Source organism: Neoarthrinium moseri (genome assembly GCF_022829205.1).
Source record: "Neoarthrinium moseri strain CBS 164.80 chromosome Unknown scaffold123_Wmoseri_CBS_16480, whole genome shotgun sequence".
NCBI classification, from domain to species: Eukaryota; Fungi; Ascomycota; class Sordariomycetes; order Amphisphaeriales; family Apiosporaceae; genus Neoarthrinium; species Neoarthrinium moseri.
In genome coordinates, this window is record NW_026055237.1 from 12,339 (window position 1) to 35,713 (window position 23,375).

The window sequence follows — 23,375 nt, forward strand, 5'->3', positions numbered from 1 at the left end:
AGAGAGTTGCCTGTTTAGGACGCGGCTAACTCCCATGGCTGGAGTAGCATTGCTTCTATTGCCCCATATCTCGAGCCTCGTCTCTGCTTTTGAGCTTTCTTGAGTCGTGACGGTGGCGCGCCGCGGCGCGCCAGAGGGAGTCGTGGATTACTACTCGTGCCGGTTGGTGGCAGGCCCAGCAGGTTGGCGGGCATGAAAAACGTCCATCGATGGCCAAGCACTGCGAATGACTGGGGGACATGAGGATGTTTCGTTTCACAACGGCCATAGCCCCCTGTACGAGTTTCCTACATATTGGGTGGCCCACTAAGAGTTAGGGATTACGCCGGTTACATATCCAAATTCAACGTTATGCTACACTGGGCAGAGACAAGATTGATTGGATTTAATATCGCCCGTGCCCTGATCTTCGTTCCTGAATAAGGTCATGCAACGGTGACATTGGGGTTTGTCCGGCTCGCGGTCGACAACCCAGGCCTGCCAGGCAAGCCGCTGGCGTCGGTTGGTACCATTGCAGATCTGTGACTGGCAGACGGCCACTTGTCTTACACCAAGACGTTACTTGTATGGAAACTAGACACTAGACAGTCCCGATCTTCAACAAGGCCGCTCTCACACAGGGCATCTTGGCTCCAAGAATACATACGTATATACGTATATACATGCAGGCGGACTCATGAGAGCAACTAGCCGGCGGTCTTGGACCACGATAGCCAGCCGTTTGGCCCGGCATGGCGTGGCAGTTAGGATTCCCGCTCGAGGTTGAGAAGCTGTCGACGAATTGATTGGCTGCCTGGGGGTTGGATCTGGCCCCCAGAATTGGCTGCGCGCTGCGCTGGCCACTGGCTGACCAGCCTGACCTACCAATTGCGGCTGGTGGCGGGCTTCCAGTGGATCCCACAGGCTTGGATCGTCTGTTTCACGTCTCGCTGTCTCTGGGCCACTCCCGCCAATGGCCCCTCCGCAAATCTCTCGCCAGTCCAGCATCTTTAGCCATTCATCACGAGCTTCATGCGGCGCATAGCGGATACTCCTGTCCCCATGGCGTGCCATGGCAAAGCGCCAACCACTCAAGTGACAGCAACGCGGGCCATCCAGCCATCTCAGAGCATCGGGCGCCTGTAGGGGGGGCGTGTCGGGAGCACGGCGATTCGAGCTGGCGACCAGATTAGCATCCCTCTGGCCCAATTGTCTTGGGACTGGGCAGGGCCCAAGAGACAGAAACCTCGAAACGGGAATCCTGCCAGTAGTGCTGGCGGCGGGTATGAGTAGAATCAGGGGACGCAAGTAGATATATGACACCGGTCCACCCTTTTTGCAATCTCCCTCTGCCCTTTCCATCTCAAACTAGTAAACGACCTCTCCACGTGTGCGTTGAAAGGGCGGAACAGCGTCCACCGGGTTAAACTCCTTGACACGCTAGGCGACGACTTATCACGAGCTTACGATCCGAGTTGCGTTGCATCGGGCCCCCCCCCCAGACTCTGGCTAGTCTCAGACGTGTGCGAATCGTTTTTCTAATTGTCGACAATTAATTATCAGCATACCTTTGGAATTCCCCTCCCCTTGCTTCCTTTCATTCGATCTTTTCAGCCATTTGCACTTCTAGCCTTCTAGACGGAAGAAGGCTGTTTCCCTCCCTTGAGAGTGATCGATATCGACATCAGCATCGACTTCGCCCAAGACTCACCGCAAGGCAGAACTTATAAAACAGGCTGTGCCGCCCGACAGGTACGGGAAGATCGGAGACATCTCAACAGCCCGCCGACAAGCATTGTGTTTGCAGTTGTGTCCAGTGGCATTTTCCTTACTCAGCCGAGCCCGCAGTGTGACGAGGTTATTTGCGCGTCCTCTTCGCCATTCGCCTCCCCGTGATCTGCCATCTCGTCGCGCAGCACCCCGGCTATTTGACACCGCCTCAGCGCAGCGTTCTCCCTCTTCTCTCTCCCCTTGGTGCATCCACACGGCGCTGGAGAATCGACCCAGCCCATCGCCGACTCTTGCCGGTTCGGAGAAGAACTGCACACCGTCTTGCCAGTCTGTCAACGTGTCGTTCACGATTTTCAGGCATCACCAGCCAAAGCCCGCCGAGTTTCCGCAGGCTCCGGATGCTCCATTCTGCCGACCCCCAACAATACGAGACGGTCAAGCACCACACACGTTCACTCGTATTCTCTATTGACTAGAGGATTCGCTTGTGGATCAAGCTCGCATCCCACCGGTTTTGTAGCGATTATTGCATAATAGTTCGCCTTCGCCTTGGCCTTCGCCTTTTTTTTTTTTTTTTCTTTTCTTGCTTTGCCCTTCCATTCATTGGCAACCTCGGCCGTGAGCAGTCTCTTGGGACTCAGCCACATCCCAACTTGCAGCAACCCTCGGCAACACCTGACATCGGCTTCGCAACATCCCGCCTGCTCCGCGCTGGAGGCTCCGAGTTGCATGCGAGACCCCGTTGATCTGATCCGGATCCTTTGGTTACTCGACCAGCCGCAGTCCGCCATCCGAGGAATTCAAGAACTGAGCCATCTCTGCAGGACGAATACCACCCTGGTCGGACAAAGCCGTGCCCAGGACCCCCTGCGCAAGGAAAACCCCCTACGACCGACAGGTGGTGCTAAATCCACCATCCCTGCGCCTGCCAACCCCCTGGACCCCCCTTCTGCCCCTCATCAGGACTGCTCACAGGACCGCCCTGTCCACTGTCCAGCCCAGCCCAGGCACTTGCATAGCGTCGATCGCGGCCAAGCCCAAAGCATCCCAACGCGCTGGCTCAGCCTCGCCCACACTGGCGTCACCCACTTACGCATCTGCCATTAACACACAACGCAGGGGCCCCAGTCCCAGTCCCCCATTTATCAGTGGGACTAGCCCAGTTCATCCATCTGAGCATCCTTCAGCCATAGTGGTAGCGTTAGCTTACCTCTGCGTGTACGTACTATCACGCCGCCCTAGTTTGGCTTGAGCGACACCGCCCGCGTGATACCTGTCACTCCGACTTACTACACACCCAATCCTCATTGTGCACTTGGCTAGTTGGTTCTTATATTACCACCCGCCTTCCCGCACACTTGCAGTACTTCCCCGGATTTTCATTTCGACTTTCGTCACATCTTTCTGTATTGTTGTGTCCCTTCTTGGACACTAACAAGCCACCCGCAACCGTACCACACCTCCCCTCGGCTTTCATACAATATATAGCCGCTCACATCACACATCACATACCACCATGGCGTCGTCGATATCAGGGCTTAGCTTAGCCGAGCTCAACGCCGCGGCTCTTGACCACTTCGTATACCAGCCGGTGGACACCGCCATGATTTCATATCTGGCCCAGGCTGCTTGCGACGTTATACAGTGTGACCCGGGCATGATGCCGCCCCCGCCACCCGTTAACAGATCACACCTACCCCCGACACCACCGAGGACGCCGTCTCCAAAGGCGATCCGGGTCGACGACAGTGCCCTCCCGTCACTCGACGAGTTCATCACTCAGCTGGTCGTCTCTTCCAATGTGCAGGTCCCTACCTTGATGTCGACGCTGGTCTACCTTACCAGGTTACGGTCCCGTCTTCAGCCCATGGCCAAGGGTCTGCGTTGCACTTCGCATCGAATCTTCCTGGCAGCGCTTATACTGGCTGCCAAGTATCTCAATGACAGCTCTCCAAAAAATAAGCACTGGGCAAACTACAGCAACATCAGCACTGACAGCTGCACCTTTGGGTTCAGCCGAACAGAGGTCAACTTGATGGAAAAGCAACTCCTCTTTCTTCTGGACTGGGAGCTGAGGATCACGGAGGAGGATCTGTACCGAGAGCTGGATGTTTTCTTGGCCCCCATCCGAGCCACCATCGATGCCAAGTATGCTCGTCGTCAACAACGCAAGAGGGAGGAGGCACTTCGCAAGCGGGCCGAGGCCGAGGCCTGGGCTGCGGCTGCTCGCTTTCCGACCCCTCCGAGCTCTCGAGTCAGTTCGAGATCGCGACCACCGGTCGTTATGGAGCAGGAGAATGTTCGCTTGGTGCACGACGCCTCAACTCCGCCAGGTCTTGCCTACAGCTCGGCGGCAAGCTCCAGCAGCTCGTATGCTTCTTCAATTTCCTCACGACAACACTCACGGTCCAGCACCCCGGTCTCAGTCGTGGAGGACCCTTACGTCTACGCCGAGGCCGAATTTTACGAGTCGCCTGTTGAGATTGTTCTGGATGTACCGCAGCCGGCTGCGATACGGAGCCACAGGAAGGGCGACCACCTGTTACCTTACGAAATCAGCGCTGAGGAACTGAGGGAGCTCCAGGATGGTGGGAGCAAAGCGAAACGTGCACGAACGGGAAAAGGCATGTGGGGACGGATGTTTGGTGGCAACGCCGTGGCAGTACGGTGATCAATAGCATTGCATCAGCATGGAGTTCGGGTCGTGTTTCGAAGAAAAGAGACTGATTTACTTAGAGAGCGGCCCGGCGAGGCCCAACACAATACCTGGAGGCGTTCACGGGGATCAGGGTTATATCTATATATCTATATATCGATGGGATTGCATTTACTGGAGCCTGGAGCCGGAGTTACCGGCTAGACTAGCGAGAAGCATACTTAGCGATCGGGTTGATACCGAATTGTTTTCTAAGATGCATGAGGCAATGGGTCTGCGGAGTTCACAGGCAGTCAAGCATTTGCATCAAGGATGGCATAGTGCCAGGGCACATGGTAGCATCTAGTCTTAGAACCGATGCAAAGGATTAAAAAGATAATACCAACCCAATATCTTGAAAAAATTGTGGAAGAAAGGAAAAGAGACTCTGATGTAGAATTCAAGCTTCCAAACGAGCCGGTGACATCAGTCTCTGTACAGCCTGCAACTCTGTCGCAGTCCTCACGCCACCGTCGGCCGAAAACCCTGGTCACAACCCCTGTCTCGCTTCCCAATTGACAGACAGACTTACGCAGTACACTCCCTTGGGTTTGCAGGAGACAGGATCGCCTTCCCAGTAACTAACAACTTCTTCCACCGCTGCGTCCAAGCACATCGCGCCTTAAAAATCATCGTGGTGACCCACGCCCGAAAATAGGCATTCGTCACCTTCAAACAAGATCAACGATGGAACTCTGGTCCCACAACCAGGAATGATTCAACATCCCCCAGGATGACACCAGTAATCCATCGCCGCAGCGCATAGGCCCCACAACTTCGAGCCCAAGTGAGCTACGTATACCCGAGTTACCACGCTGGTCACTAGACAGCGTTCCTGCGAAGACATGGAAGCATGTGGCTCAACGCTGATACCGATCGGGGGCTTCAGGTCGATCCTTTGGCTCCTCGCAATTGCGTAGTGGGCATCACATAAGGGTTACCCGAAGGGAGCGACAAGGTCGCATTCATTTCAGGCGACAGGATTGTACAGATCATCTCAAAGTGGTATAGAGCCACACTGCACCTGAGGCTGTACAGCCCCTCGCTTGAAAATGACGCCCCACCTGCCTGGCGATTGGTTATAGATCCGTTAGCTTGGGCCAAACATGAGTAACTGGTGATGTTTGGCTTGCTTGTCTGGATGCTCAAAAGCAACCCGGGGGTTGGATTAGATTGGATTAGGTTGGAAGGCTACGGATCACCAAGGAGTTTCCGCCATCAATTCCTTACTACATCGCTGGTAACGGTAGATCATGTCGATATATTCAGGGTTCAGGGTTCGGGGTTGGCTAAAGCGGCTCAAAATCGACTTACTATACTTGCATACGTACATCGTGTTTCTTAGCCGTCAGGAAAAATGTCAAATGCCCCTCGATGAAAGACATGCGAGACTTGACGCCGCTTGGCCAACTTCAGATCCTTCCGGGAGCTGAGACCGGGAAGAGTGGAGAACCCGAAACTATGCGCCGGATGTCTTTTGATTACTGTACAATTGCGAAAACATGATCTCCAAACATGCGCGACTTCTGCCACCCGTGGTGTTTGTGCGTATATTCCTTTTCCTCATGTTTCGCTTCCTGAACCTATTTATAGAGGGGTGCGGCCATGGCAAAGGCGTATTTGCAATTACAATAGAAGTATGACGCAACTCAGCACTAGAGATCAGTGACATATAGCTGCTAGAACATTTGGCTCCCACTAAGACTGGAATACAGGGTGCGTCAGCCGTACAAGAATAGTGGCCGTCGTATTACCAGAGCATTCCATCATAACCAAGGTTTTGATGTGCAGCGATTGTCCTTGCGATGAAAGTTTACGCTCTGATTATGGAACGCTGATCATGTACATTGATCTCCCAAATATTTGGCCAAGGTTGAGGACAGCTGCTAAGAGGATGTGTTGGATTTGATATTACGTCCAAGACCACAATATGGTAGCCTCACGTTCTGCCTGGGTTTCTGCCACATTGTACACCTTACGCAATATCTGCCCTCCAAGACCAACGTAAAAGGAAGTCCACTCAAGTTCAGCCTCCAAGTTCAACTCCACAAAATAAAATACTCGTCCAAAATCCGGCCAGCGACAGTGGTCATGCGTGATTCCTAGATGTTGAATTGGGTTATGTGATGAGATAGCATCAGGGTACGGTTTGACCGTCATGCATACGATGACAGCAATGCACGGTGGCTAATGGCACCTAAGTGTACTGCCAAGCGCCGTACTGAGCAGCACTTTCATGTTGGAGAAGGCCAATCGCTGGCACACAGCTGCTAGCATCCAACTGAGCTGTCTGCACGAACAGTTGATAGCTCGCTCCGGTACCGTCCATGAAACTCTGCACATCGCGGCAGAGAAGTATCCCGCCGGAACCCATGCCATCCGCTGCCAGGAAGTCTACAACGTGCACGGCAGGCTCACAAGAAGAGACAACAGTCTTATTGAACCACCCCGTTATGAAGGCTCCTTGGGGCACATATGACGAGTGAGCTTGGGTGTACTTGACCATACCAGATGAGTCAACATAGATTTGCTGACCACCAGGAACTTCGACCTGTGTCAGAGTCAGTTAGCCTCACGCTCCAGTAACACCCCAAACCGTGTGCTGGCGAAACCATACGTACTGCCATGCCAGACATGCCCTCGTAGACCAAGGTCCCTTGAACAGGTGGGCAAGTCCCGACTTTGGACGGGCAGTAGGTCGAAGGCTCGAGAAGGCCCAAATAGAAGCCGTTAGTAGCAGCTTCAACATCGGCCCCGTCAATGACTGTGCCAGGTGCAAAGACGGTCAGCCTATAGGTCGTGGCAGAAGCAAGTGTGGCGAGGGCGCTGACAACAAAGTGCTTCATTTCGCTTGTCTTGATGATTCACGACTTGGAATTCCGTGTAAAATGAAAAGAAAGGAACGAAAGGGGGGAATGGCTTCCAAGTAGACAAAGAGAGGCTAGCCAAAAATGAAGAAGCGACAGCAAGCCTACGACGAGACGAAACTTATCCGCGTGAACCAGTCAAGGTTGGGAGGGTAATAAGATTCACGAAGGGTGTTGGATTTAATTTGTGACTTTGGCGACCACACCGGTGGCCCCTGGTACGACTAGCGCTTGCCTGTAAGTCATAAAACACTTTGAAACTGAAGCATGCACGTTCTACTTTATTGAACAAACCCAACGGAAGCCGCAGTCAACCGCACTTGAAAACATCAGGACGAAAGTGCGATGGATTCGAGCATAATAACAATATTTGCTAATGCGGTTTCATGTTTGAGTGGATCACGCCTGCGCTCTGATGACATCTGGTGCAAAAAGAATAGTGCTTGCTACAGCGCAACAGATCATTAGTTTGTTTGACTCAAAAGACTTGATAATGCTCCCCAAATTGTAATGGGGCGCTTTGATAATTTCCGTTACTGAGTCGGGGTTTGGGAAGGCAGTATGATCAGGAGAAGGTTTAATCCGATCGCATGAACTCTCCATTATGATTTTGTACGGTTGCCATGGTTCGCTAAATCGAGTTGCTAGGAGTACCTGATGAATCCATGGATGGCATGCAGCTCGTCTAGTCCTTTGATCAGACTTTGCGCGACGGGCTGTCCCGTGAGAATGACTTTGCGAAGTCATGAATGACGAGCGCGTAGAGAACCAGAAATTGCCAATTGCTTTTCAGGAAACTCTAAACTTGTCAGTTCATTAGTAGAGAAAAGTATACATATTTGACTAGAGGCAAATTGAAAAATGAGTCAGTAGTTGGAGGGGAAAGGTTGAACTAGGCCGCTCAAGACACTAGCTGGCAGCAATGCTGCTACTATGTAGTCTGAATCTGTTCTCCAGGCTCTCTCAGGATGGCTTTGACTAGGTATTTTCATATTACAGCCACGATGTGTCATCCCTGGTATCAAAAGCCATGACGGAATGCGGGCAAATGTAGAAAACGAACCAGATTGTTCACCGCGGCATGCAATTAACGAGAAGCTCATACAGTTTCTATTCGGCACCTGTAATTCCCGCTGTTGTGTTATTTCAACTTGGATAGTCCCCGATTGTATGGATATTCCACCTATTCCAAAACATATTCCAATGTGATGCTCTTGACTCCAGGAGGGTTACGGCTCCGCAGCGTTACGTAGGCCAATAAGACAAAAAAAGTGTTTACCGCTCTCTATAGGTGGAAGGTTATGCGAAATCGTGACGACAAGGCTAAGAAGTAAGAAAGGTCAAGGCGATTGTAAATTGATGTGTCTCTCTTTGCAGATGGCACAGGAGCTCATGCAGAAGCGTATGCATGCTGCTGTCCACGTCACTCAATGTTGCCATAAAGCCGTCCATTTCTACTCCTATGATACACCGAATGATCAACTCATTACCTCATCCTAATTTTATATGTTGAGTCCCAAACTTGTATACTGTAGGTATGAGGTTTGGATGGCAACTTTAAGAGCTACCCTGTATCCCCTTTTATGATTGGTGGAATTTTGTAGCAAGACTGTATGCGGGTGTACCCTGGGAAACCAGAGTTCTTTGGACAGAGAGGCCAATACACAGTGGATTGCAGTCAGTATCGATCGTCCTCGGTTATGGCGGACTGCTTTTTATGGCAACGGTAACAGCAAGCCTCACGCTCATCGCTTCACAGGGACGCATGAATGCTGGTATGATAAACGGATTAACCTTGGCAGCAGGGTAAGGAGGCACTTGTCATCCTTGTAACCTCAACCAAAACTGTCTGTACAGGGCCCGGAGACGTTATTCTTAGAGATGAAATAAGCCTACGACTTGACAAGGTGAGAATAGAAACCTTGTGAGCACTGTAGTCCGTCTGTGAGCCCGACGGCCTCACAGCAAGATGAGGATAGGGGTTTTGTGGACACAGCCAAGGACCCTTGCACTTATCGTGAAAGGCTCCAAGCTAGAGCAGCCATGTCGTCCAAAATTGACGTTTGTGCTCCTTTAGCCAAATTTCCCTCCAATGGGCGCATTGCCGCTCCTAGCAGTTAACTACCGCTTTTGTTTTTGACAAATACAGGGTGGATTATCTATGCCAGACAAAAGCCACACCCGCTCTGAGATTACCTAAGATTGGGGTCCAATAGAAACCTGGGGTTGGTAATGCGGAGTGCATGAGCATGCAAGGTTGTTGAAGCTTAGCCCGGCGGCTTACATTCCGCTCTGGTCACGATGACCCCAACTGGCGAAGGGCTGGCCTGGAGTTGAACGTGGTACTGAGTTGCTGGATGGAATTCTCAACGTACATTTACGGTTGTGCGTGACCGGTCCAATCCAAAGAATGTCAAGGATCAACAACAAGGGTCTAGCCTTAGGGGCAAACGAACCCTGGTATAGAAACATTTCTGGTGCCTGCAACGGTCAGCCACGGAGAAATCGTCTAGAGCACGAATGTACTGAGCCTCATCCCCATCCACACGGAATAGTAGAGAATATGCGATTCGCCAACGTTCCCAGCTGCAGTGCAACGCTCAAAATGCACGGCTATAACTTCTGGAAACTGAAACAACGGCTGTTATTCGAGGAATATTTCTTGTATTGGCCGTGGACCTGTTACCACGCGTATTGGTTCCTGAGCACGTTGCTCGCGATCAGAAGGTTGAAGCAATCCCGATACTATTGCAAGTAGAAATGTATAAGAACCTCAATGTCGTCGGGGGCACATTGGTCTCTAGTAAGTGATCGATACCAACATCTCAATCCTTCTAACACCCCCTTCCTAGTGTCTCTTTTCTGGTCTGCCTTTGACAATGAAGTTTACTTCTACCGTGCTTGCCTTGGTCGGCCTCGTTGCTGCCGCACCAACTCCCACTGAGGACGGTCACCTCGACGCCAGAGCTGTTGAGAAGAGAGCGTCGATTACCGATGCTGCCAACGTTGGCTATGCCACGCAGAACGGCGGCACCACCGGGGGTACTGGTGGAACTACCACCACTGTGAGCACGCTTGCGCAATTTACCGCTGCTGCCGGCTCGTCGTCCAAGGCCGTAGTGGTCATAAGTGGTGCCATCTCCGGCTCTGCCAAGGTCAAGGTTACATCAAACAAGACCATTATTGGAAAGTCCGGAGCCAGTACGTCGCAACTCTTGCTCAAACTAGATTAACGGTTGCTAAAGACATAACTAGGCCTCACTGGAATTGGCCTCAACATCAACAAGCAATCCAACGTCATTGTCCGCAACCTCAAGATATCGAAGGTACTGGCGGACAACGGCGACGCCATCACCATCCAGGCTTCCAAGAACGTCTGGGTCGACCACGTCGACGTCTCGAGCGACCTGGACCACGACAAGGACTACTACGATGGTCTTATTGACGTCACTCACGCGTGTGACTACGTTACGATATCCAACACCTACCTCCACGACCATTGGAAGGCCTCGCTCGTCGGTCACTCTGACAGCAACGGCAGCGAGGATAAGGGACACTTGACCGTTACCTATGCCAACAACTACTTCTCGAACATTAACAGCCGTGGTCCATCCTTCCGCTTTGGCACTGGTCACATTTTCAAGTAAGACAACTCCTGTGCTCTGTGTTAGGCATGAACATGACGCGTATGGGGAAAGAGTATCTAAAGCTAACAAATCGTAGCAACTACTACTACAACATCATTGGCACTGGCATCAACACCCGCATGGGTGCACAACTCCTCATCGAGAGCAGTGTTTTCGAGAACTCCGCCACGAAGGCCATCTTTAGCGACGACAGTGACGAGACCGGGTATGCCGTTGTCAACGACGTCAACCTCGGCGGCAGCACCAACAGCGCCCCTGCCGGCTCCCTCAAGTCTGTCCCGTACTCATACAGCAAGCTGGGCTCCGGCAATGTCAAGGCTTCAGTCAAGGCTAGCGCTGGTGCTACGCTCTCTTTCTAGGTGACTCACTGTCGGATGTGTAAGATCATGAGCAAGTCTCTTGGTTCATGGCAGGGAGAGGATGATATTCGATGGAAACCGCCGGTGATGGAAATGACGGGAGAATTAGGGTCACAATCACTTAGCTTTAGTTCGTCTGTAAATATTGCGCAGGGAGGGGTGATGTTTGAAGGTCCTGCTGTATATAATCTCAGATTTGTGTCATATACAACCACAGCTTCGAGCCACTTATTAAACCGTTCCTCATCGTGACAAAATAGCTGAGGTTATTGCATGATTCTAAGGGCAATTTACCAGAGTTGTTGGATACATCATTCACAAGCCCTTGGGTACATAACGGGTGATGGGAATATCTTGTGGTATGGTTGATCATGTTCAAAAGGTGATGTCCAATATATGCACTAGATATTACCCGATTTCAACAGGTGCGTTCCTCCACTTCAGCTCATTAAGTCCACCTTTTCGTTACTGTTCGTGAAGACCATTCCCAGACACCCAAGACAAGATAGATCGACGGATGTGGTTTGGCTTTGCCCCATTTGCCATACTTTGCTTTCCTTCGTCCCAGCATTACTGATCATTATTATGCGACGACTTCTACCATCATCGCTTCGTCCGAACTCAGTAGTTACGATTACAAGCAAGCAAAAGCGAAGAGAGCGACGACCAAGGCGCCCAGGGAGGCGGCAGTGGTGCGCGAAGATCCGCTCGAGGCAGGGGCGGAGACGGTAGCAGCCGGAGAGCTGGCAGAAGCGGATGAGCTGCTACCACCGGCACTAGAGGGGACGCTAGCAGTGACGCTTGGGGACGCAACCGTCGAGCTGGGAACGGCAGTGCCGGTAGGGAGGGAGACGGAGCCAGTCTCGGATGGGGCCGGGGCAGCAGTGGTGACAGGAGCGCTGGCGGTGGCTACGCTGGTAGCGGTCTGCGGGGGCGGCACCTGGATCTGCCCATCGCTGATCTGGCTCACGGGAGCGCTGGTCGGGTAGAAGGAAGTGACAGGAACAGGAACCGCGGTGGTGATGACTTGAGGCTGGCCATCGGGGAGGGCAGTGACGATGGTGGTCTGGACGACAGTCGTGCCAACAACCTGGCCATCTCCGATCTGACCAGCAGTGTCGGAGGAGCCACACGGGAGGGCAATGATAGAGACAGGTTCACACTGCTCAGCCCAGTGGGCGTTGTACAGGTTGTAGAAGTCGCCCGACAAGCACCGGTAGAAGGTCTTATTGGACCCGAGGGCCAGAAGGTTGTCCTCGCAGACGGAGAATCCGCTGGTGTAGAGGGCACCGGCCTGAGGGGGGCCATCGAACTGGAACTGGTAGTTGGAAGCGATGTAACCAGTGCGGTCAAGAGAGTCGTATGTCTGGCCATCCTTGAGAGACATGACCAGAACGCCGTTGGAACCACACTCAGCACGCGGCTGTCACAAGTTAATAACCATTCCAACCAAGTGCGGTGGGACACCAGTGCGCATGGGCACTCACCTGGATATCCCTCTTCTGATAAGAGACCTGGGCGACGGTGATCTCAAATTTTCCATCGAGACTGGTCTTGCATCCCTCGGGAGTAGCACCCTCCGGTGGAATCTTGTCAGTGACACCCTGAGGTGCAGCCAGGGCAAGTCCCAGGAGGGTCGACGCGACGCAAACAGCCTTCATCTTGGATGCTGTAGATATATGGAACCTTTGGTACAGGAAATGTGGCGACTGGTCCGATACACAACAACGACGGTTATGTCCTGTGCGATATTGTATACAGCGAGAGTATGTAGCGAACGAACAGGGGAGACTCCTAGCGATTGCTTCTGACTTCTCAACGGCTCTGCTTCTGCTTTCGGCGGGAAGGTAGGAAAAACGATGAAGAGAATACACCGGGAGGAAGGAATCGAAGGAAAGAGACATTGGCTGGCTGGCCACAGGTTATATACCACTTGTATGCATGGTACTCGCAAGCGAGATCAGTGACCCCCCGCCCTTGCCCAACTAACCTATCATGGCATGCGTGTGTGTCGGTCCAACTTGCTGTTCACAGCACACCAACCTCGACTAGAATGGATGTACATGTGTAAGAGGGTGAGTAAACTGATCAACCCCCCGGTCCACGTCCTGTTAGTTTCCAGGATAGGCGTGGTTGGCGGAGAAAGAAACGGGCGGCATAGCGGCAGTGGCCGGGGTATGCTATGTACTGGGCGTGTTTCTCTATAGGGACACACCTCCCCAGCACAGGGGACAAGGGGGGTTTCTCTGGCACCTTCAGTGGTACCTAGCTTATCTCTCGCAACTACAAACACAATCGACCTAGGGATGATCTGCTCCTCTGCTTTGTGGCCATTCAAGACCGTTCAATGGCTGGGCACTGAAAACAATCGGCTGGACTTTGGTGCTCCCCCCTGCTGACCATCACGAAATCCTTGAGGCAGACCATGTGGTGTCGTGCACACTGAATTGACTTTCGATGACTCAACACGTGAGTTATATGCACGCTGAAGAAGAACGCCGAAGTTGACGGCTGCGAGCCCCGAGGCGAGGCTTCGTGGCATGAAGGTTCGGCTACTGTGGAAACCGGATGACGGCCACATAAGACGACGCAACAGGCACGATTTGTCCAGCCAGCAAGGCCGAACTGAGGTGAAGAATAGAGTGATCCTTGGGTCCGCCATCATCTGGTAAAAGGCCTCAAATGGAGTGTCGACTCTGCAACTCTCGGACAGATCCACATGGGGGTTGGCCATTCGCCAGCAAATGTTGTTTGGCCCTGAGACAGGAGGGAACCCCTCGTGAACTGCGAGCCTCCAGCTCAAAAGTCGGTTGCCGCACCGCCACTGGTAGAGGCGCGACTCCTAGTAACTTTAGTCTGAGCGAAGCGTCCTGAGTTGCGAGACAGTGGCCATAACTGAGCTGGGTATTGCCTGTATCTGCCATTGACTTTGGTGCCACGAGACGCCCTGTCTTTGTTGAGCAAGCGGACCCAATACTGAAGCATGCGGCAGCGCGTGTGAAGTTAAGCTTAGCGGCAGACATATTGGCATTTGGCACCTCGTCTGAACGCAACGGAAGTAAATAATAAACATTTGTTCCGCCGTAACTTCTGTCAGCGGCGGATCGTCGTTGATGCCTGCAGGCAACATACTTTCGCAAGCCCTCAAGAATGCAGTGTCATCTGTCAATGGCATCTAGTTTGTCGATGAACATTTCGATCGTGCATTTCACATGCGGTCAGAAGAAGATGGCTTGGGCCCCGGGGTGTGGTGATGAACTACACCATGGCCCCCCCTCAGTGGATTTGGGATGCCTGTCTGCCAGGCTGGGCGGGCGGCAGCTAGGCACCTAAAGCAATTCATTCAAGCCCGTTTTTGGCAGCTCGGAGGGGGCCATCAGCCAATGGGCCTGCTGGCTCCCAGCTTGCCAGCGATATGCCAGTATGCCGAGGGCCCGATCAGCAGTGATCGGCCGGCAACGGCAGTCATCAAAGTCTCCACTGAATCCACTGGACCCACTACCTAGGTACGTAGGTGGGCTCCAGGGCTTCTGTGGGACCTGGGCCATCCGCCCGCCGGCACCCAGTTTCTACTGAGGGGCGCGCTGAGCTGGGGGATTCGAGTGCTCTCAAGACGCCCATCCATTAAATCCCAAGCCCGCAAAAGACGGCGTTTGACTTTTTCACTGCAGTAGCCGTGCTTGGGAAGCCAAGGCCCTCTCGACTTCCGGACCTTTAGCTCGGTACATGTCACGTTTGTCCGCGTAAGAGGCGACATCCAGACCGGTGGACGTTGCCCCAGCTATGGGTACAGCGTGCACGGCGTGGCGGCTGAGGCAGACAGACGGCTGACTGGTTAAGTTAGCTGCTGCTATTATGCCGGGTCAGGCCGCCTGTCCCGTTCTCGAGATACGATCAGACGGCCATGACGGCCAATGGGTGCGGTTCATCCGTGCAGCTTCGCCTTCAATTCCAAACCTACCAGCAAAGTGTATGTCGGCCAGGCTCTGTCACATCCTGCCAATCCTGTCATGTAAGCGGAACCATCCCATGTGCGACGCCTGATGGAGTACGACAACCATCCACCAGACTGCTTAGACTGCGAGCGGCCTGCGCCTAACAGCTGCATCTTGCAGCTGTCACACTCCATCGTGGTGTTTGTCATACTCGCTTTGTCCCATTTCCTTGGTCTCTCGTGTTGTTCCGCGGCTCACGACAGGACGTCGCGCTGCCAATTTTGGAGTCGTGCTGTGTAACTACAACTGTTCGTCCTGGCCCATGCCCCGGAACATAAAACTACAATTTATCCACCACATATTGCGGTGACATTGCGCATAGCAACCGGGAAAACTCCTACATCGCGGCTGCATGGCGGCTCCTTCTCCGACGAATTCTCCTCGCACCCATGAGGTCAAATAGCTGGAGGCGAGGTCGGGGTGCAATGATCTGATATAACCCCTCCGCTTCTCCATGTTGCATCCCGGTTCGTAAACTGTAAACCCTGTGTCCGCAGCTACTGTGCATGTATTTCATGGGTCGCACGACATGGTATTATTACTATTCGACCATGTCTGTGCCGTCTCACGAACCTCCGCAGGCAACCCGGATTCTCCTGGGGTTCGTTGTCTTTTCCGTCCATTGCCATCCTATGTGATCGATTCAGACGTACCAAGTGATGAGAAAGGAATCGTCATCTGCTCAGGCATTTGCTTCAACATCACGGTCTTCGCAAGGGAGACTCTCATATGGAAACATGTGGTTGCATTTCCCACCGCCGGCTATTGACACACCCTCCCTGGGCGCTAGTGAGTACTTGGTCGAGGCCGTTTCAGATATTTCCTAGGCCAAGAACAAGCTCTTGTGGACTCTTATAAATTATGGGCACATCAACTGCCAAGAACGGCGGCTGACAGGGGATAGGAACCATCCAATGCGGCAGGGGAGCGCATACATCCACCCAATCCACTGCCTCAATTGCCATGCAAGAAGCAGGGGGACGACTGCAAACTGGCCTGGGGGAAGGAGCTTGAGCAAGGAGAAGCAAAATTCGGATGCACAAATCTCGATCAACGTCTCCATTTGCGGCGCCATGGCGTCCCGATCACAGCCGTGGGCCGCCCCAAGCTCGACGAGCTAAACCACCAACCTCTCATATCCCTTGACGAGTGACGATGTGATTGTTAGCCAGGGACGGCACCTGGTCCTGCTACAGGCTAGTCAACTGCTCCCAGTGTGTGTTGTCCTAGCGCCTAAGAAGCATCGTCTTCATAAGCACCGATCCATGGAGGTTTGTATGTGCCAATATTTGACCTACCTAAGCTCTAGGAACGTTATAGATTGAGGACAGGGGATGGTGCACCATGACCATGCCCAGGTTCGGACCGACACCCCCAAAAGGCTCAGTCGCTTGTCGATGCCAATCCTCCAGTGCTGTTCCAGTCCGGGGCCCTGTGGCCTTCTTCAGACTCGTCAAGAAACCTCGCAACGCGAAACTATCAGGGGGGCTGGCAAGCAGGCAATCGGCTATTGCTGGTCTACATAGTACGCATGGTTAAGGAGGGAAGCCGACTCGATCTGCTTGATAGGATCCCCCGGGGAGTTTGGTCCTGTAGTATGGAGAATGATCTGCTGATATCGGACGCACTGATGTCATGAACTTGCTTGACCGACAGCTGGAGAGTCGAGGCACTAGGATAGCTACTCAAGTAGACTGCAGTGTTGAGTTGAAAAGAGCCTAGCACGGATTCGCGGCTGGCCTGGTCGAGACCCTCTCGACCAGTATTCCGCTCGACTTGCAGCAGTGCAGGCCTATGGTGAGATCCTCCCTGCTACCCTGGCCTGTCGCACCAGGAACGCACTCCTGCAGGAAGCTAACGACTTGCCCAACAGAGCCAACACCACCATTCTCCTAGGAATTCAATCCCTCCTAGGTAATTCCAACTGCGTTAGAACATCCGCGGGAGACAGGTAGAGGGCGGCCAATGCGTGCCGGCAAGGTCGTTTGGAGCTTCTTTCGCCGCCACAGGATCATTCTATGTATATAATGTGATGCACTCTTTCAATGCCGTACCTTTGTCAAACACCACCGGCGCGCCGGCGACTGGCACGCAATGCTGCATGATCACCTGGGATTGCAGCGTCGCGTGCAAGATCATACTGCTACGGTACTCTCCATCAAGCAGCATAAGCGATATGACCAGAAGCCTTCGGAATAGCCGTGCAGTCTACCAGTCTGTGCTGTAGCAATGACTATTTCGTTTCTCTGTTTCTCCAGATATTGTACTCTACCTGTCGTCCGGAGTCATATGCCGCGTTCGTTAAGACTTCCGCTTCCCAGCTCTGGACAATTCGTCGTCGCCAACTATCTACTTGCCTCCTGCTATACTACCCAAGTGATATTACCGTTCCTTTCCACACGTTTCTCGGGTCAAGTTCATCAAAACAAGGCCGGCGACAGTTCAAAACTGGGCACCCTCTAACACAAACGTGGCTCATCCTACCCGTGACACCTCCATCTCCAGAAGCCGTTGACCCCGCAGCAGGACCAGGCGTATAATCCCAAGTATTCTCCATTCCCAGGAGTCTTGATCTCGATGGAGACATCCCGCCATGAGTACGGACACAAGGGCATCCAGAGCCAGGTTGGCTGGCGTTGCTCACTGGCTCGAGCTCTGCGCTTGTCAGGACCTATCAGCTTTATCTTGCACCGTCCTGCCCCACGGAGCTGTAGACCATGCCTCGTGCTCGTGGCCATTTACACAGACTTACCTCAGGTAAATACTTGGACTCGATACTACCCTGGTTTCGCCCGGAATGCGAAATGAGAATCGTCGCATTTGATATTTGCGCAACAATGGATTGAGAATCATATAGTCATTACCATCCTACCCGTCAGCCGATCGACCTTTCGTCTGGAAGATCTCCCCAGTGAGCTTCAGCATGGTACCCGCCTGTGGCAAGGATCTCGCGAAAGCGGTTGCGGGGTATGCATACTTCGTACCTCGTAGGCACAGCAGTACTCGCACATGAAGGGCTGGGGAGAGTAGCAGGGACGAGTGTGTGGGAGGCGTTTTTGATGTCACCCACCCAGCCGCCGCGCCCGTGTTTCGATCTGCCACCCACCTTGATCGCCGCCGCCGCCGCTGCTAGGTTTCGGACTTGCAGCACTGGAAACAGGCCGATCGAGACACTGACAGTCCTCGCTGTGCGTTTTATCTTTAGTACTTTCCGCGCGCCGACGAATTGTAGTGTGTTACAGTCGGCAGAGTTGACGAGCTGGTGCATATGTACTTCGAGGTTGACAGGAGGCACAATATCGCCAAGCGGGCCAAGGATACCTCTGGACTATAGCCGCGACGCCGTGGTGCTTGAGCCTCGCTTTGCGATGCGCTGCATTGTAATGACGGCTAGTCAGCCTGCTGCCAGCCCCTCCCATTGGCAAGCGCTTGGTCGTCATTGTACACAGTAAGCTCCTCGAGGTGGCAATATCTTGTCGTTCACCACGACGGGTGGGGTGGTCTATGTGGTCCTGTAGCAGCTTTGGCGAACCAGAGTGACACGGTGAATGCCCCTATGATTCATTGATTTCCCCGGTTGGGAGAGGACCGTTTGCCCTTCCAATATGTGAAGCCGACGCCATGGTACTGAAGACTCGGTGCCTGCAAGGCCTTACTGAGGGCGTTGGAGCTATCTCATTTTTGACGTGGCCGACCTCGTGAGCTATCTCCGCGCTGCGGATTGTAGCGAGTGCTGCTGTTGCCTGTGAACTAGCAGGCAAGGCTGGTTGATCAGATTGTAAGACCTGGCGCAAGTTTAAATACTACAAACTACCTATGCAGGTCGGTGTAGGCTGTTTTGCGCTACCAGCCTGGTAAGAGTCCCCGGAGGACACTGAAGTATATGGTTGTTGAGCCAGACAACAATCGCCGTGACCCGCGAGATACATTTAAATCATCTCTATTCTTTGATGTGTCTTTCACATCATGGTGAGGCAGTCATCATCGTGGACTGCGACTCCCTATGCTCTACGCAAGTACAAAAGAAAACGGTTGTCGAGACCATCTATCTACTCGGGGATATCATCCAGTTTTTTCCTCTTCATGTGCGTCCGCTACCAGTCCTTCCGCCCATGCCTCATGCCTATAGTCATGCCATCATACCGTCATCGGCCGGGAGGGGTATATAGCCTCGGGTTTCCTTCGTACCATGTGTATCTTTGCTCTCTACCAGCGAAAGATGTTTACGCAATACCCAGCTTGCGCACCAGATTCTGCAGGCCCTCTCTGGTTTCGGGCTCCAGTTGCTCCTCAGGGGGTGCGAGGACCTTCTGGAAGACGGGGACCAGGCGAGGAGTCAGCTCCTGGATAGTGGGGTTTTGAAGCTCATCTGTGGATTTTTGTTAGCTCAAGCTGCTGGCGAACACGCATCTTGGGAGGGAGGTCAAGGACTCACAGAGCTTAGCAATACACTCATAGACCGGCTTGTTCTCCTCGTAGTCTTCCTTCAGGGGGAGGAGGTCGACCAGGGCGGGGAGGACTTGAGCCAGAGGGACCTTGTCCGGGTGGGCAAGGATCAAGCGGCTCATGCAACCAGTAGCGTTGTCTTGCAGTCTGCTCTCGCTGATCTGCAGCAGGGGCTCCAGCTTGGCCATGATCTGGCCATAGGCCGGGAGATAGGTGGCACTGTCGTCGGAGTGGTAGCACAGCTGGCCCACAGCGTATGCAGCGTTCGACTTTGTCTCCTTGTCCTCATCGGAAAGGCGGTGCAATAGCGGCGGCAGCAGAGTCTTGGTGTATGGGGTGACTGCACTTCCCATGTACGCCGTGCACTCAGCAATGACACCAACGGCGGTCGAGCGCTCAGTGGCCTCTTGTGAGCTGATCAACTTGACAATGGGCTTCTCGAAGATCTTCCACACTTCGGCGAACTGGCCACCAAAGGCTGCAGCCAAGCCGATGACGACATCGAGGGCCGTGTCAACGACAAGCCAGTCCCACTCGGAACTGCCCTCGGCGGTCTGGTTCTCCTCCTCGTCACCCATATCCTGCTGGCAGGGGTGGGACCGGGTGATAAGTGTGCCCAGGACGGTGATGCTCTGCTCGGTCAAGCCCTTCTGGCTGAGAATGGCCGGCCCGCAAGCCTTCAATGTGGCAGCAACATTGCGGTTAATCTCGGTGACAACATCCCTTTGCTTGGTTAGCAGGAGTCCATAACCAACTAGGCGCAAAGAATGATGCGTATGTGTAGATTCCATCAGAAGTAGATTTCACGTTTTCTCAGCAACCGCAATTTGCGTCTGAGTGAGCTGGGTATAACGTATAGTCGTCATCATTTGGAGATAAGGGGGAAATGGAAAAAGAGTCTCAAATGGAAACAATTTGACATACCGGTCGGACTCTTCTAGCCACAAGGACATCGTGGCGGTGGAAACGACCTCACCAAGCTTGGCAAGGTTTGCAGGGGTCTCGAAGTTGGTAGGCAGGCCGGGTTGCCACTTCTGACCCGTCTGTTGCTCCATGATCTGCCAGACGCAGGCGTAGGTGCGCCAAAGAGTCGAGATGGCAGCCTTACGGCAACCCTCGTATGTGTGCTCGACCAGGGGCGTGATGAGCTCGATGGCCTTCTCAAGATAAGGCACACTCTTTTCCTTGGCATGAGTAATAACATCACCCAGAACCTCGACGGCGACCTCCTTCTCCATGGCGGCTTGGGAGATGCCCATAATGTCATCCCAGTCATCATCGTCATCATCGTCCATTTCATCCTCATCGTCAGAATCTCCCTCGGCCGGCTTGACCTTGATCTTCTTGCCGTCGGTAACAATGTCACCTTCGACCAAGCCGGCAAGCTCCTCGTCGATCTCCAGGTCTTCTTCCTCGAGCTCGATGCTGTCGAACAAGCCCTTGAAGATACCCTGCAGAGAGTCGCCGAGGTTGCCTTCGTACACCTTGGAGAGGGAGCTCCAGAGGATGAAAGTGGTCTCCCTCAGTCTGGGGTTACCGAGACCCAGGGCCTTCTCGCTCGAGATCAGCAGGGGCATGACGTAGGGCTGGAAATCCTCGGCACCGACACCGACGGCAATGCGTCCCATGGCGTCGCAAACAGAGCTTCGCAGCTGCAGCTCGTCCTCGCCATCTTCAGCAACGACGAAGGGGGACAGGGCCTCCATGGTCTCCTTGAGGAAGGGCTTGAAGTCGCCCTCGATGGTCAGAGCGATGGCGCCAATGGCGCCGGCCGCAGCCGACTTGACCTTGACGTCGGAGTGGCTCAGGAATCTACCAACACGGCTGATGAGACCCTGGGCGTACTTGTTCATGATTTCAGCACCGAGGCCCTCAGCCATAGTGTCGATGGAGCCGCACACGGAGCGGATGATCTCGACATTCTTCTCGTCGTTCTCGTCCTGGGAAGCGGCCTCCAAGTTCTTGACCAGGCCAGTCATGATGGTCTCGTGGTGTGCCTTGAAGGTCTCGGCCAAGTCTTCACCCATACGCATGAGGCAGACCAGAGCATCGTGACGGACGGCCCTGTTGGCGTCGTTCAGCAGCTGGAGGACGGTAGGCATCAGACTCTCCACCTGGGTGGCCACAAAGTCCGGCGCTCCCTCGGCGCAGGTACCCAGGGCGATGACGGCGGCTCGTCGGTGTCCGACCTCCTGCGAAGCGGCAAGCTTCCTGAAGTCGTCAAGAATGGGGACGACGACCTGTCTCGGGGGTAGATCGGTGGAGAGCTGATCGATCAAGGCCAAGGCGGAGCGTGGAGGGGTCATGTCATCCTCCTCGTCGTCCTCCTCGAGCTCGGCCAGGATCAGCAAGCTCTTGCGAGTGATCTGGGTGGCCAGGTCGGGGATGGCCTGGAGCTTCATGCGGCGGTAGTGGGCGCACTGGGTCAGGAAGGCAAGGGCCTGGTTTCTGACGTCGTCGTCGGCGTTGGTATTGGCCGCCAGGTCCATCATGAAGTGGACGAGGTCCTTGAAGTACTTGGAGATGAGGCCAGACTCGTAGCCGAGGAAGGACTGGAAGACCTCAAAGGCCTGCTGGGTGCGCTCCTCGTCGTTGTTGTCGATGGTGTCCTTCAGCACGTCGACCATGGCGGGGATGAACTCCTGGACGGCGGTGACGGCGTCCTCGTCCTCGTCGGCATGGATGACGAGGAGCATGGAGCTGATGGACAGCATGGTGTTGATGCGGACGTCGCGGCTCTGGGGGTCGCGGATGGTCTTGCCGAACAGCTCGAACATCTTGGACATGTGCTCGGAAAAGGTGGTGGGGTCGGCCTCGAGCAAGCTGAAGATGATGTAGGAGCCGATCTCACGGTGGGCGACATCGTCGGCCGTGGTCAGCTGGATGACGGCGGGCAGCAGTTCGGGCCACTCCTTGTCCTCGAAGTCGAGGGCGGCGATGCCGGCGATGACACGCGAGATGCCGTGGCGAACCTTGGGGTGCTGCTCGCGCACGACGGCCTGAACGACCTCGTTGCGCACGCCGTTCTTCTGGTCGGCGGCCACCTTCTTCCAGTGCTTGGGCACTAGACGCAGAGCCTGGACAGCGGCGAGCTGGCGCACGGTGGCGTCATCGTGGGCGATGATGACATGCAGAAGTCCCAACAGAGCCTCGGGGCGAGGGTAGTAGTTCTTCTTGAGCTCGGCCGTGGCAGCCTTGACCTTCTGGGTGTCGGCTAGATTGGGGGAGCAAGGCCGCAGTTAGCACAGGAGCTGATGATAGCAAAATGATTGCAGGGCGACCCGTCATGGGATTGTTCCGCCGGAGGTTTACTTACGGATAGTTGAGGCCTGGAGCAGCTCAACCAACTTTGACTGATCCATGGCGGATTGCTGTGAACGACCGGCTGACTTGGGAATCGATCAAGCAGAGAGTCCCGGGGGATTGTCAGGAAAACCGACGATGGTGCGACAGCAGTAGCAGCAGCAACAACTACAACAACAGAGACACACAGCCGTGATACGGTTGACGGAGGGGTATAGGCAGTTCTGAAGCTGTCCTCGATCCCAATCTCACAGAAAAGTCCGAGGAAGTCTGCAGACGACCACGGGATGGGGGAAAGAAAAGGAGAGGAGGTTGACGGTGCCAGCCCAAGGTCTCCCAATTTCCTTCTTGTA

General features: G+C 53.9%; 5 protein-coding genes across 5 annotated transcripts; 2 read left to right on the top strand and 3 right to left on the bottom strand.

The window, feature by feature from the left end:
- Positions 1–3,226: 3,226 nt before the first annotated feature.
- Positions 3,227–4,381, top strand: JN550_013582 (uncharacterized protein; the record flags this gene model as incomplete). Its single annotated transcript, XM_049312185.1, has 1 exon — positions 3,227–4,381. The coding sequence occupies one exon, from the start codon at positions 3,227–3,229 to the stop codon at positions 4,379–4,381; it is 1,155 nt and encodes a 384-aa protein (XP_049164439.1).
- Positions 4,382–6,602: 2,221 nt separating this feature from the next.
- JN550_013583 (uncharacterized protein) lies at positions 6,603–7,251 on the bottom strand (the record flags this gene model as incomplete). The annotated part of the gene is made up of 2 exons (XM_049312186.1): positions 6,603–6,956; positions 7,027–7,251. 2 exons carry the CDS (start codon positions 7,249–7,251, stop codon positions 6,603–6,605), a joined length of 579 nt encoding a protein of 192 aa, XP_049164440.1.
- A 2,797-nt stretch (positions 7,252–10,048) lies between these two features.
- Positions 10,049–11,278, top strand: JN550_013584 (uncharacterized protein; the record flags this gene model as incomplete). Its single annotated transcript, XM_049312187.1, has 4 exons — positions 10,049–10,075; positions 10,125–10,473; positions 10,528–10,915; positions 10,996–11,278. 4 exons carry the CDS (start codon positions 10,049–10,051, stop codon positions 11,276–11,278), a joined length of 1,047 nt encoding a protein of 348 aa, XP_049164441.1.
- A 634-nt stretch (positions 11,279–11,912) lies between these two features.
- On the bottom strand, positions 11,913–12,939 carry JN550_013585 (uncharacterized protein; the record flags this gene model as incomplete). The annotated part of the gene is made up of 2 exons (XM_049312188.1): positions 11,913–12,701; positions 12,766–12,939. 2 exons carry the CDS (start codon positions 12,937–12,939, stop codon positions 11,913–11,915), a joined length of 963 nt encoding a protein of 320 aa, XP_049164442.1.
- A 6,557-nt stretch (positions 12,940–19,496) lies between these two features.
- JN550_013586 (uncharacterized protein) lies at positions 19,497–23,081 on the bottom strand (the record flags this gene model as incomplete). The annotated part of the gene is made up of 4 exons (XM_049312189.1): positions 19,497–19,642; positions 19,709–20,442; positions 20,644–22,933; positions 23,036–23,081. 4 exons carry the CDS (start codon positions 23,079–23,081, stop codon positions 19,497–19,499), a joined length of 3,216 nt encoding a protein of 1,071 aa, XP_049164443.1.
- Between the last annotated feature and the right edge of the window lie 294 nt (positions 23,082–23,375).